At 42.4% G+C, this 14,809-nt stretch overlaps 1 protein-coding gene across 1 annotated transcript in view; it reads right to left on the bottom strand.

The window, feature by feature from the left end:
* TMTC2 (transmembrane O-mannosyltransferase targeting cadherins 2) overlaps window positions 1-13,679 on the bottom strand; it is a 182,277-nt gene extending 168,598 nt beyond the window's left edge. Inside the window, exon 1 of the mRNA XM_053407294.1 lies at window positions 13,095-13,679. Coding sequence (XP_053263269.1) covers window positions 13,095-13,678 — 584 coding nt within the window. The 5' untranslated portion in view covers window position 13,679. The remainder of the gene's footprint in view (window positions 1-13,094) is intronic.
* Window positions 13,680-14,809: the final 1,130 nt, after the last annotated feature.

Here is a 14,809-nt window from a genome sequence, read left to right as displayed (position 1 = left end):
TGTGTCCTTTTTTTCCTAATGCATTTCTTTCCATAAAAAGCAAAAAGCATCAGTAATAATGTCACAGTCAAGCATTCCAAAGTTACAAATCCTAAACAACTGACCAATGCCATAATTACACTGGATAGTGAAATTCTCTTCCACAGGAAGAGAAAGGGAAGTGCAAGGTTACAAAACAAGTTCCTGAACTTTGTGCTAAAATCTTCTTCAGAGAACCAAAATTCCACAAACTCCTTTCTCCACTCCTCTTCACTACTGTCAAGGGATGACTGTCCCAAATGTTTGTTGCCTAGTTGTGGGTCAATACGCCAAACAGCAGCAGCAAGGCAGGTAGCCTTTATTCTTGATCAAGAATGGTGTCTTACCAACCTCACGGTTCAGGCAAGAGCCCAGAGCACCCAACATTCACATTTTTTTTATTCATTTACTTAACATACCAGCTGTTACAGTGGTTACATGTTTATTCATGCTCCCCCAATCATGTCTACCCAGCAAGAGCAGTTTTAACTTTTTGCCATAGTTTCAAGCTTCTCCCATTTCCATTGTCTCCAAACTACTGGTGTTCCAGACAGTTATCACATCCCACTGACTTCACCCCTCTGAACGCAACTTCCATGGAAATCAAGAACAAAAATGAGTCTTGCAGCTGCTTGATGTCTTAACATTTTTATATAAATAAATATTTGGGTTTAGCTATAAGGATACCCCTCTGGAATTTAATTCACTAGTCCTATCACAAGCCAACTCAGCTTCACTAGATTAACTCCCTTACACGGTGGGCAGTGTTTGAAACTCCCACTGTTCTAGGTACATTTTGCAATGGGGAATTTCATTAGCACGAGCAGTTTCTGAGCTCTGGGAGCAGTACTGCGCCTAAGATTTCAGATTAAAACTGCAGAGTGGCTCCACTCCCTGTCACATGTGGCCTCCAACTGATTTTCCCCATAGGTGAATAGCCTTTCACAAGAAAAAAAGGTTTGCTACCCCTGATCCAGGCAATGTTTGGAAAGGTTGGAAATCTCCTCAGAGGTCAGCCATCATATTTCAGTGGTTGTTAGTGGACTGAGAGCCAGTGCTCACATGCCCTGAACTGAAATAGTTAGTATCCCAGGAAGCTGCTACAAAACTGAATCCCCCCCCAAGATGTCTGGTGTCCTTTAAAGGGTGAGGGACCCTTAAGTGGCAAAGAGGTACACAAACCTCCTCTCTCATGCATGCCTTAAGAACACCAAGAGCTTGATGTACAGAAATCAGGAGGAGACCAAATAGAGAGAAAAACATCACTACCTGCTAATATATTTACCCACTGACCAACAAGCTGTCAGAAGAACCAGCTCAATTTTCTCCTTGAAAAAAGGGGGGGTACATGTATAAGGATGGAGAAACTATAGCCATCCAGGTATTCCTCACCATTGGCTAGCTCCCAACATTTGTGGCCACTGGCCATGCAGGATTTCAGCTGGTAGAAGCTGAAGTCCAACAACATCTAGAGAACCACAAGTTCCCCACTCCTAGTATATAGGATCTCCTGTTACTAGAGACATAAACTGTCATAGTTAATATAACATTAGCCTCCTTAGTTACAGAAGATATTAACATTCAGGTAGTGTTCACACATCATACACCATAGGTAATTATTTGCTGTGAAAGAGCAGCCTCTTACTTTGCTCCAACCCTAGCACAAGCAACAAACCTTGATCCATTATTCAGCATTCTTTCTGAACCAGAAACTGTGGTATGTTCGGGGGATAGAAGCAAATCATGATTCCCAAGTCAAATGTAATGCTGCCAAGGATCATGGTTTGTTGCTCCTTATCACTGTAGGAAAGGAGCAAAACGTGAGTGATGTCCACATTCACTGTAAACCATTAAATATAAAATACTTAATATATAAGTACATCTCTAGCAGGCAGCAAATATGGAAATCAAGGTCATTGGTAAAACAAAGGCAAGTGATGTGCTGCTCAAAAGTACCATTCAAGTCCTTGCTTTGAAAATTCAGCCCTGAATAGAAGAAAACAGGCCTTGATCAGCTAAACCAATTTCAATATATAAAATTTTTTAAAAAGAAGATGACAGGAGGTGCTAATCTCCAAGGGACTAACTGTTATTTAAAATTGGCAATCCATTTCTAAAATGCTAGCATCAAGTGCGCCAGATACTTTAATAAAGCAACCATGTTAATTTTTGCAATGGCAATTTACATATGCTTCTATAAGCATGTAATTATCTCCACTCAAATTGAAAAAGATGGTCCAGGCAGAGATAATTCAGTATTATCTAGATACTTAAACTAGAACAGAAGTCATAAGCATAGGTCGTCCTAACCACAACCACAAAGATCTATGCTAGGTTTTAAGCATCACTGGCCACTCATAAGCCTGAAATACATTCTAGCTAACCAGAGTCAAAGTTCAACATCTCCTTTGTCTAACAACAGCTCCATGAATAGAGAAGGAATCTTTCAGGCCAGCCCAGTTGTCTGTTAGAAACGTTTTGTACTCCCATGTGGAAAATCCTGGTTCAATTACCTGTCAGTCCTTGCTTCAAGGACCAGCTGGTTTGGGAGACTTTCTGATGCAGCCTTCGTGGCTCTTGGGAAGGAGGAGGGTTACAAGTAATTCAGCAATTACTTTACAAAAGTCTTAGGGGAGTTCTACCAAGAGAATTCAACATCTGATGCACTCTTGTCTGACAGAAGGAAAGGCAAAAATATTGACCTTCAGAGTTTACGGTAAGTAGTGTGTCCTGTGATTCATTAACATTATGGCTGGTACTTAAACAAACATTCTAAGTCATAATGCTGATTTGCAAGGCATCCTGCTGCATGAAAACATGTCATTATTATGATGAACATTTGACAAGACAAAAAATATTGTCATATGGCACTCTGCCAAAATGAATAGCTTACCTGATGTAAAGTAACACATTTATGGTAAGAAAAGACTGCTTGTCTTGAAAAGGGAATCAGAAACGTTATACTGCATTAACTCGGAATCCCATCTTCAAAATCCATTTTCTCTATTTTTTTCAGAGTTCCTCAGCAACAAAAAAAGCACTACAAGTACCATTTTCCAAGGAAGAATACATTAAAAACTATGTGAGCACAATATCTAGCAAAGTATATAAAATAACAATTCTATTTAAATTCCCCTTCCACTCTTTAGACCACCATCAAAGCAACGTTATCTGTAAAATATCACTTGGGTACAAAAGTTACCATGTTGAACCAAACTTTGAGCAATGTGCTGAAAGGCAAGAGCCTTGCATGGCTTTCTGTCAACATGACAACCTGCCTACACAATCTGTTCAGCCCTTTTGAAAAGAGATACGAAGAATCCACATGGTCAGTCATGCGAAAGAGGAAACACAAAGAGTTCAAAGGTTGCTAAACCTTAATGGTCAACAAGACCACCATAAGCAGTCAAGGAGTGTTGCAAACTAGCTTGTGGATCCAGAAGGTTAGTGACTAAGAATTATGCACATCCAGTTAAAATTTAAATTCAAAGTTGTGTATTTCATGGTTTTTCAAGTAAACAGTATTTTTATAGTTAAAAATACAGAAGTTTGTGACTAACCATAACAAAGCCACTTGTTTCAGTTACAAACCCTTGCTCAGAGAGACCTGCTACTTCAGCCACCAGTAACTCTTAGACAGCACATTGGAACATTTAAAAGAAGAAGAAAAGCTAGGTAACAAGGAAATGAAGAAGTAATGAAGCACACAACTCCAATCCCTATGTGGAGAGGCTATTTCCAGCAACCATTCTTCTTGGAAAATTCATGCACTCAAATAAAGGTTAATACACTAGCAACTCTATCAATACGAGAGCATAAATCGTATAAATACAAATCCTTTGGTGTATTGCTTCAACCAGCTTATCAAGCGATAAAGTCTACAAGATATTCAAGTCTGCAATTCTAACGCATTTACTAAGACCTAAGCCCCACTGGAGACAGGTCTCTAATAATGCCTCACATCACAGCTATTTATTTTTTTAAAAAAGATATTTATTGAAATTTTACAAAAAGAAGAAAATTACAAAATAAGAAGAAAGCAGAAAAAAGAAAAAATACAAAAAATACAAAAATACATAGAAAAAAGATAAAAAATACAGAAAAAGTAGATAAAAAATAATTAGAAAAAACAAAAAAAGCAAATCAATTTTTTCATATCTTAAATTTCATTTGCTTATTTCCCTGACCTCCTCACACCTCCCTTTTTTGTATTCCCGTTCACATGGTTAATTCAGCAAATCCTTGCCCTCTTTCTTTTATCTTAACTCTATATCTCAACATATTATAACTTTATATTTTCATCCATTATCAATCCATTTTTACATATTCTTATTAACCTTGTTGCTAAGGCCACTTGATTTCAATCCAGCATCATTTTAACATTCATTAATTTTACAATGTTTCTGCAAATAGTCTTTAAATTTCTTCCAATCTTCTTCCACCGACTCTTCTCCCTGGTCTCGGATTCTGCCAGTCATTTCCGCCAGTTCCATAAAGTCCATCACTTTCATCTGCCATTCTTCCAGAGTGGGTAAATCTTGTGTCTTCCAATACCTTGCGATGAGTATTCTTGCTGCTGTTGTAGCGTACATAAAGAAAGTTCTATCCTTCTTTGACACCAATTTACCGATCATGCCCAGGAGAAAGGCCTCTGGTTTCTTCAAGAAGGTATATTTAAATACCTTTTTCATTTCGTTATATATCATCTCCCAGAAAGCCTTTATCCTTGGGCACGTCCACCAAAGGTGAAAGAATGTACCTTCATTTTCTTTGCATTTCCAACATTTATTATTGGGCAAATGATAGATTTTTGCAAGCTTGACTGGTGTCATGTACCACCTGTATATCATTTTCATAATATTCTCTCTTAAGGCATTACATGCCGTAAATTTCATACCTGTGGTCCACAACTGTTCCCAGTCAGCAAACATAATGTTATGTCCAACATCTTGTGCCCATTTAATCATAGCAGATTTAACCGTTTCATCCTCACATCACAGCTGTTTAAAATACATGCTGGTATGTGGTAAAGATAGAGCTGTAGCACATGTGCACCTCAATACTGAATACAATTGCCGCAGTTCAGAGCCCTCTCCTCCTTGCTGGGCAACACTTTGCTTTTTAAACTGTGAAGAGCTTAAAGAGCTGTTTGGGGGCTTACCGTGACAATATTGTTAGCAAAGCCAGCTGCACATATTTGTCCACCTCTGCAATCAGCATTGCTTATTATGACCAGCTGAGCATGGTCTGGGTACAATAGCAGCTCACACTTTGAGAAGGGTGCAGCTAGCACACTAGGCTCACCTGAACTACAGTTTGACTTAAGACAAACTTCACTTGAATGTGCATTTCACATACAACTCATCAGCAGATATCTGAGCAAAGCACAAACTGAATCCTGGGTAGCACTCGGTTTTCATGTCAGCCACTGGAATTAAATAGGATTTTAATCATACCACTGCATTTTCCAGCATGTTTATACAAGTAGACAAGCACAAACCTCACATTATTAGCTCTTAAAACTCAACAATTACAGCTGTAGGGTATGAGTGGAACCGTTATGCTTTTTTGTTCTTTTATCATCCTCCAATACATAAATTGGAACAAGAGAATTGGCACCTCCCTTTTAACAAGGTCTTCTGCAAATATAGCCTAAGGCAGGTGTCCCACTCTATATACCCACCTGGTTTCTATAGCTTATTGTAATACTTCGTTTCATGGCAAACTCTTACACTACTTCTTGTACTTTTCTTCCCAATGTCAATTCATCTCTAATTTTATTGGATGTATGCCTCCATGCATCCCATTGGGGTCATGCTCAAAAATTTGGTTATGTCTGAGCTCTGATCAGAGACAAAGTACAAAACAGTTTTTGCATAGGAATACTTACTTGCTAGGGACGCGGGTGGCGCTGTGGATTAAACCACAGAGCCTAGGACTTGTCGATCAGAAGGTCGGTGGTTCGAATCCCCACGACGGGGTGAGCTCCCGTTGCTCAGTCCCTGCTCCTGCCAACCTAGCAGTTTGAAAGCACACCCCAAAGTGCAAGTAGATAAATAGGTACAGATCCAGCGGGAAGGTAAACAGCATTTCCAGTTCGCCAGAAGCGGCTTAGTCATACTGGCCACATGACCCAGAAGCTGTACGCCGGCTCCCTCAGCCAGTAGATCAGTGCCGAAACCCCAGAGTCGGCCACGACTGGACCTAATGGTCAGGGGTCCCTTTACCTTTACTTACTTGCTGGTAAAAGTGCCACACTTCCTAGAAGGAACCCAGCACTCAATTGTCCTTTAAGATGAAAGGACAATTGTCAAATGTAATAACATGGGGCAGGATTTACCAGCAAGCCCCAAAAGGAGAAGGCCTGCACATGAACTTCTGCTTGCACAATGTGGTTTTAACCCCCTCCTCTCACTTCATGCTCTTTGAAATTAGCTTGGGGTGTGTGTCAGAAGACACCCCCCTTCAGAACACCACATGGGGGGCGGAGATGGGGACTCATTCCTCCTGTCCAGCCGCAATGCTTGCACACGTGGAATGTTCATGATAGCGCAAAATTTAATTCAACCCAGGGAAATCCTGTAATGAAGACACAGTATCCATACCATTACATACATCTACGGAAATGATACAGTGAGTTGTATTAAACCAAATTCTACTCAGAGTAGACCCACAGGAATTAATGACTCTAATTTGTCCATTAATTTCAATGCGTCTACTCAGGGTAGGACTAAAAGTAAATGCCACCCATTAAGTTTTTAAAAACCATAAGAATTAAGAGATAGATGGCTATCTATTGTTCTCTGGTTCTTACACTCTTTCTTCCATTGCATGTATTGGATCAGTTGTCAGATACAGTGGTACCTTGGTTCTCGAACTTAATCCATTCCAGGAGTCCGTCCAACTCCCGAAACAATTCGAAAACCAAGGCACGGCTTCCAATTGGCTGCAGGAGCTTCCTGCACTCAAGCGAAAGCCACGCCAGACATTCAGCTTCTGAGAAATATATGAAAACCGGAACACTTACTTCCGGGTTTATAGCTTTGGGGAGCCAATTTGTTCGGGAGCCAAGCCGTTCAATTACCAAGATACCACTGTAATGTCTTTTGTGGCACGACAAAGAGAGGAACTGAGCAATAGCATACTAAGCTTAAAAAGGTAAAGGACCCCTGACAGTTAAATCCAGTTGCGAACAACTCTGGGGTTGCAGAGCTCATCTTGCTTTACTGGCCAAGGGAGCCGACGTTTGTCTGCAGACAGTTTTTACGGGTCATATAGCCAGCATGACTAAGCCACTTCTGGCGAAACCAGAGCAGCACACGGAAATGCCATTTACCTTCCAACTGGAGTGGTACCTATTTATCTACTTGCACTTTGACATGCTTTTGAACTGCTAGGTTGGCAGGAGCTGGGACCGAGCAACGGGCGCTCACCCTGTTGTGGGGATTTGAACTGGCAACCTTCCGATCGGCAAGCCCTAGGCTCAGTGGTTTAGACCACAGCGCCACCCGCGCCCCTGTTACTAAGCTTGTACTAAGCTTACAACATTTTAATCAGGATAATCACATCATATAATGTACCATTTTAAAATTTTAGTAAGAATTGTTTCTTAAATCTCTAGAACCAAGCTCAGGTGATAGATTAAAACATTTCTTTACACTTTTTAAAAATTATGAGGTTCTATGCAAACTGTATCATTAAACTGATCTAATAAAAATGTGCTTCATAATTACTTGATAGCCTTTAAGAAAGTTATGGTGTGGCATGTAGCCAAACTTTGTGAAAACAGCAATATTTACCTTTTCATGCAAGTCATCTTGAAGTTGCTTTAATTAGCACTACAAAAATGACGTTTAACTGGTCTCTTCTAACCGATGAATTAGTTGACTAAATGTAAATGTATCTACATCTCACCTAAACCCCAGTGTGTCTTCTGATGAAACAGGATAAAATGAAATAATTTATACCCTAGTAAAACAAACACTGTTAAAAGAAATATTTTTCTTTCTTCAAACTCCACTACAGATTAAAATTTGGTCCCAACTGAATACTAACTTAACTGGCCAATTTATAAAGCCAATAAATCACTTGAGCAACTTAAGAATAGCATCTGATACATATTTGCCTGCAGTGAAGTGCTTTCACACATTTCAAAAGGCAGCAAAATAGAAAAACAATGCCTCATACTTTTCTCTCTCTTTCTTTTCCTAACTTGTTAAAAGGAAAACACAAGCATTTCTTTAAAAGTGAGGTGCATGCATGAGATCCCTTTGAAACATTACAGAAGTAGTGAAAAAATGACACACCATCTCTGAGAACTTGTGAAAGCACTCAGAAATGTTGTAAGTGAAGTTGCAGAATGAAAAATCAATGCCCATGATTGCAGAAACTAAGTTTCAAAGACATTAGTTTTGTAAGAAAAGTTTATCATGCAAGGTTAAAGGGTAATATAATGCTTTCCTTGGAGTGTGCAGCTTGTTGAGCATTTGAGTGTATACTGGAATGCAGTACTTCAATGGATCTGCATGGGTATTTTTAGATTATCGCTGCAATTATTTATGATTGCCAGTATCCTAAGACACCAAATCTTACACACCAACAATCATTTTTCCTCTTTATACAAATCACCCATATATCTCAACTTAAATAATGACCTGCCAATTATTTCAAATTTTAAAAAGTTTTCAAAGTATGGTAGTTCAACTGATGCAGTAGGCATCTTTAACAACCATGATGAACACACAATTCTAAGAGAATGTACACTAAATTTTCCCTTGCCATTTTGCTTCCAAGTGGGAACAAACTCACCTCTTGCCAGACCTCACTTTCCCTTTCTCCCATATATCAAGCCTTTGAAAATACTGCCACATTCCCCCCCCCCTCTGTATTTAACATGTCCCATTATCTTTGGTCACTCCTTTAATCTTTGCAGATGACTCAGAATATGTGGAATTTTAGAACTACAGAAGGCGGCATGGGGAGGGGGGCACTTGCTACACAATGATTACTAAACCCCATATGCATTTCTCAGGAACAGAGAGGTGCTTTTCTCTGTATCATATCTTTGAATTGGCAGTCCTTAGTTTCATGTTTCAGCAACTGGACCAGTCATATGGATACAAGCAAGTATTTATTTTCCCCTCTTGCCATGCCTTCATCCATTCTTCCCACATACACTGTGTATGTCAGATCTTTTCAAACTCCTCTTTAAACTCAATAATGAATTGACTTCATTTTCCTTAAAATGAGATTTGGCCTCAGAATAAATGATTGTTTTGAGACGGTAAGTAACTTCATTCCAGGCGAGTAATGCACATTGTTTTCCATTACTTTTTATCATTAAGAAATTGATCTTGCTGTAAAGAAGGTTTTATGACACCATTTAATCTTTGCCAACCTACTAAAACACAGAATGCAATTACAAACACCTTTTATATAGCAATCTTGGTCACTGTATCAAGAAGAAAAACAGTCTAAGTCAATGTCACATCTGATAGAACAGAAAACCTGAAGGATTTGGCACTGCTCTTATAAGTGATCATCAGCTTCAAAGTTTATATGCACAATTTTGATTCAATTTAACTTGGACGTATGATCCATATCCCACCTGGAAGGCAGTATCCCACAGCTTCTACTCAGTTCACATTTCATCGAGTTACATTCTAAGAAAGCTCCTGATCATCCACACAACCCTGTGATTGTAGTTAAAATATTTTAGGTCTGGGAGTTTCACTTTTTAAAAAAGATTTGCAGTGGTGAACTAGAAAAGCATTTGCTAGTTTGCAGTTTTCAACTCTCCTTCCTTCCCAATGTAATTGAAAATGCTGTAATTAACTGACCCACTCTACAGCATAATCAATAATTTCAGTTCACACATGCCAATGAATTTCTAAATCCAAGAGGTGTTTATGTCTTTAGCTTTTAGACAAATTAAACAAACCTGCAGTTTAAATGTCATTTATCCAACGCAAGATTAATGCTAAACCGGTACTGTTGGGATTAACAGAAAGAAAGAAAAAGAGATGGCCTGCAATTAAATTGCCACTAACATTCTGTAAGAACAATCATGTCAAAATCAGCAAAGAGCTTGACCTCTACATCCATAATGTTCAGCAACTGCAATACAATTTTAGGAGAATTAAACTGGCAAAGAACACTAAATTCCCAATCAGTGTCCTCAAGCAACCTTGATAATGCAGCCCCTAGATAATGCAGAAGGCAGGGCTGCAAAAAATATCCACATTCTTAGGTACCATCATCACATATTTAGGCAAGCCAACAACCAGGTGCACAAGATTTTTCCAACTCCGACGACGTATGCTTACTTATGGCCATATTGATATCCTCCAACTACTGTAATACTGCATATTAACACCTGTAAGTATCTGCCAGCATTAGCAGAGTTATATCAGGTCTTATTTCAAAAGCTTTTATGCTGCTTTTCTATAAAACTGCACAAAGAAGTGTATAATCATAAACTTTATGCACCCATTAAAAGACCACTAACACACTAGAACACAGTTAATGGTTTTCTTAAAAACTTGGAAATAGAAAAGATCACAATCTGTAAAACTGGGAAATCCTTTAGGGTTAAATTGCTGAACTGCTAATCTGCAATGGCTAAGAAGGAAACACACAAGTTGCATTCAATTTTTGTAGAAGGAAAAAGAGCAAATCATGTCTTTATCCTACTAGTAACTCCCAAACTGTGACAGGTGCTGCAGTGCCCTGCAAAGCAGACCAAAATTCAGGATTAAGCAACTTAATTGACTTAAGTACAACCAGTTTATGTCTCAATGCAAATGATCCTTCAAAGCTAGAATAGATCATTTCCCTTACTATTTGCCTGAAAGTTTGAGGCATGTTTTCTGGCAACAGTTATGCTGCTCCAGCTCTTATGTCTGTGTTTATGCATCATCTCTGAACACAAACACATGACTGAATAATTTCTTTGTAGCCACAGTAGAACAACAATGTAACTGAATGAATATATGAAGTCAGAACTGTCAATGTACCATTTGTAAGATCCACTTAGTTTGGACTTTTCTGACACTGTGGTGCTTGATTACTCCCATATATGAGAATTCAAGGGGCATCCCTTCAATACAAAGGCACTCTGCTGAAAGGCAGTTCACCCTAACCCAGGGGATCTATTCAGTTTCCAAACAGAGATGGACTGATGAAAAGCTGTCAAAGTAAATCTATGCTCACTTTTTGGATGGTTTAACGTCAATGGAGCATGCAAACACCCCAAGATGGCTCATAAATTCAGCCAGGCGTGCTGCTCTCCCTAATATATTTTAATTATGCATCTGTTTTAATTGTAATCAGAGTAAGTCACCGGAAAAGGCGCAAATTGGAATTTTCTCTAATTGCTAATACAGCTTCTCAGCAGTGCCTAAGCACTTGTCCATTTTAAGGGGAGGGAGAAGCACCCAGAACAACTGTGACATTTTCTAGAACTCGATGTAGTTTTTTTCAACCACACGGTTCACTTCTCATTAGCTGTCCAAACTCAAAAGAGCCAAATTCAAGTCCTGGGGGGCTTCATCTTTGCTAATTAGCATAAAGGCATGTTGAACATACAGGCTGGGGAGCAGAACAGAAGAGCTTTCAGGAAGAAAAGCTGCTCAGCAGATCTTCAGAGGGCAAATGCGCACACGAACACAAACATGCAAACACAGCTAACATGCAAACACAGCCAAACTGATGATTTTCAAGTAAGCACTGCCCCTGTGAGCAAAGTTAAAGCAGAGGTTCCTATTCCAAGGCTCAGTTTCAGGCAGGGATCAATGCACTTTAGCTCCAGAACAAGCATTTTCAATGACAGGGCAACTTCTATGCAACAACAGCATGTGCAGAGTACCTTCCCTTTCACCACTCATTAACTACAAAGAAACTTGGGCACATCTGTGGGCTTTAAAGGGAAGGGGTTCCTAGTTAGAAATCCCAGTTTCCATTCAGGCTGCAACTTAGACACTTCTCTCTTTAAAAATTCAGAGCATCCCTGTCCCTTTAATACACTTACAAGCGCAAGGGAGTTTAAGTGTCAAATGCTCCGGAAACAAGAGCATCAAGAGAAAAAAGTTGAATCCACCCCCCCCTCAAAAAGCAATCACTTTGTGGATGAAAGGGGGAAAGGGTTTGTTTCTAACCGAAACTTAACACCATTTAATGATCAAACTGGTTGGCAGGGCAAGGATAGATGGAGAATGTTTTCCTTTTAGAAAATCACACGTGTGTGTATGAAATTATTCCCCAAAGAACAAAGCTTTCCCTTCCCCCCGAACTTCCAAAAGGTGACCAGAAAGAGTGATATTGGCAAATACATAATGAGAGAAAGAATGAAGAGATTTAGTATGGAAGGAGTTTGCCTGCACTCCTCGCCTGCTCAGCTGTACCAGGGGACCTATGTTTCCCGACCCCTTCCCGACCTAACTTGACAGCCAGCCCTGCAAACTGCGTCTCTCCACTAGGGTGGGCAGATGGTAGATCGGGATCTACCGGCACATCGCTGCTAACCAGGAGTGGAACGGATTGCAAGTTCAGCTCAGGTACCGGGAACAAATCCGTATCCGGAGAATGTCCTCAAAGGCACCCAAGAGCCTCCATTCTAACTGCGTGTGCCTTTTGTTGTTGTTGTTGTTGTTGCACCTGCCTCTGATTGGTAGAGTCGAGCGCAAAGCGAAGTCGATCAGGGAAACCCTGAACTCTCTTCCCACCCCTCCTGAGCCGAAATTACGGTACCCAAGGGAAAGGCAGGCGCGCGAGAGAAAGAGAGCGAGCGCGCAAAGGAAGAAAAGGTGCGATGAAATCCGTAAAGCGTTAAGCCGGGGAGAGATAATCGGATTAACCCTTCTTCCGCAGGTGAGAGCGCGGATTAGAGGAGGAGGCGGCAGTCCGGGCAAGGAAAGTGAGGACGCCAAGTTGTGAGTTGTGTTTTCACAGCCTCGCACCAAACCCCACGGCGCAGAGAGCGCGCTCCCTTTGGAGCTGCCGGCGAGCGCAACCGAGCCGGACGCGCCCCACGAGCAGGCAGCCCCGAGTCCGCCTCTTCTTCCTCCGCCACCACCTACCTGTCATCGTAGCAGAAATCCGCGCCGAGGGTGTTGAGATAGAGGGCGAGCCCCAGGGCGCTGCTCACCAACTCCGCGATCATCTCTCCGCCGCCGCCGCCGCCCTCCGTCTTCTCCCCCTTCGCCGCCGCCGCCTCCCGCCGGCCGCGCAAAGCATCCGCCGCGCGCGCTTTCCCTGGCGCCCGCTGCTCCGCTGCCTCGCTCCACTTTCGCCGCCGCCGCCGCCGAGTGCGCCGCTCGGTCCGCTCAGCGAGCCCCCGGCACCCCCGCTTTCTCTCGCGCGCCCAGTCAGTCAGCGCCGCCGCCGCCTCGCCGCTTTTATTGTTCCGCGCCGCTCGCTCGCTCGCTCGCTCCCCCTTTTTACCCCATGACTGGCCGGGGCTGGGCAACCGCCGGAGAGCAAAGCTGGCCGCTCCGCCCCTGCGCACAAGAGAGAGCAAGCGCGCTGTCCGCCCGCCCGGCTCCGCTCTTCTTCGCCGGCTCCTCCGCGCGCCTCGCCGCCCTGAGGCCCCTTCGCGGCTCAACTGGAAGCGCCGCTGCCGAGGCTCTGAGAGCGCCCGCGTGGGGCTCGGCGAGGCTCCCATCGCGCTTGCGTGCCGCCCCGCCCTCCTCGCGCTCGGACCGCCCCCGCCCCCGCCCCTCGGCCTCCCCCGGACCGCTTCCCTCCCTTTTCCCCTCCCTCCCTCCCCGCGCGGGCGGGGGCGCGCGCTCCGTTAGCTGAGGGGCTGTCGCTCCTGCCCCGCCCACTCCCTCCCCACCTCCTTCCCCCCCCTTAGTTTCACGCTGGAAGCGGGGGGAGGCAAAATAGGTTGCTGCTAAAGGGGAGCCCAGGGTGGAGAGGAGAGGCGAGGCAGGCTGGCTGGCTGCGTCCGCGACTGGCACAGGCTCCCCTCCTCTCCCCGCCCGTTCCGGAGCAAGCCAGGTGGAAACTCGTCTCGCCACAGCGAGGAAGGATGCTGCCGAGGCATCTGTGGGGGTGGCAACCTGGCAGGGCATCGCATTGTTCTGCACTGGCTGCTTTGTCGCACCTCTCTGGCCGGGCTGTGTTTCTTAAAAGTGTCCTGAAGTGCAAGCTGGTTTGTTGGGGGAGGGGGCTTGGATGCAGAAGGGGGGAAATACCTCCCAAACAATAATGGTGGGTTTTTGTTTTGTTTTTCTTTTAAAAAGCCACAATGATCCATTATTGTTTATTGAAAAGATTCTAAACTGCATTGTTTTTATTGCTTTCTTTTAAACTTTGCAAACCGTCCATTTCTTCACGTTGGGTCTTTCTGAGAAAGGCATCTGAAATCCTTTACAGTAGTTCTCGCCCTCATCGTTACCCTTTATCAATTTATGTGCTGCTTAGTGCTAAATAGGATTCTAAGTGGATTGCAGATATATAAAGCAGTCAGAGAAGCATTACAATATAAACATCTGTAATTAAAGCAAGCAATAAAACAATCACATTCATTGCTGCATGACAATAATGCTGTAATGTCAATAGGATAATTTATGACGCCAATGCAATACGTGTTGTCAATTGCTGGGGGAGGGGACATAAAACAAGAAAAACTTTTTTAAAATAAAGCACTGTAAAACAAAAAAGACTAAATGCAAATGCCACCCCTGGGCAAACAGGAACATCTTAACTAGCCCCTCGAGTCTGTTTTTGTGTGTCTAGAATGAAAACTACATATTTGGCATACATGATTGGGGGTTTCCAGAGGGTGTGA

The sequence above is a fragment of the Podarcis raffonei genome, chromosome 10 (assembly GCF_027172205.1).
Source record: "Podarcis raffonei isolate rPodRaf1 chromosome 10, rPodRaf1.pri, whole genome shotgun sequence".
NCBI lineage: Eukaryota > Metazoa > Chordata > Lepidosauria > Squamata > Lacertidae > Podarcis > Podarcis raffonei.
This window is presented reverse-complemented; position numbering and strand designations above follow the sequence as displayed.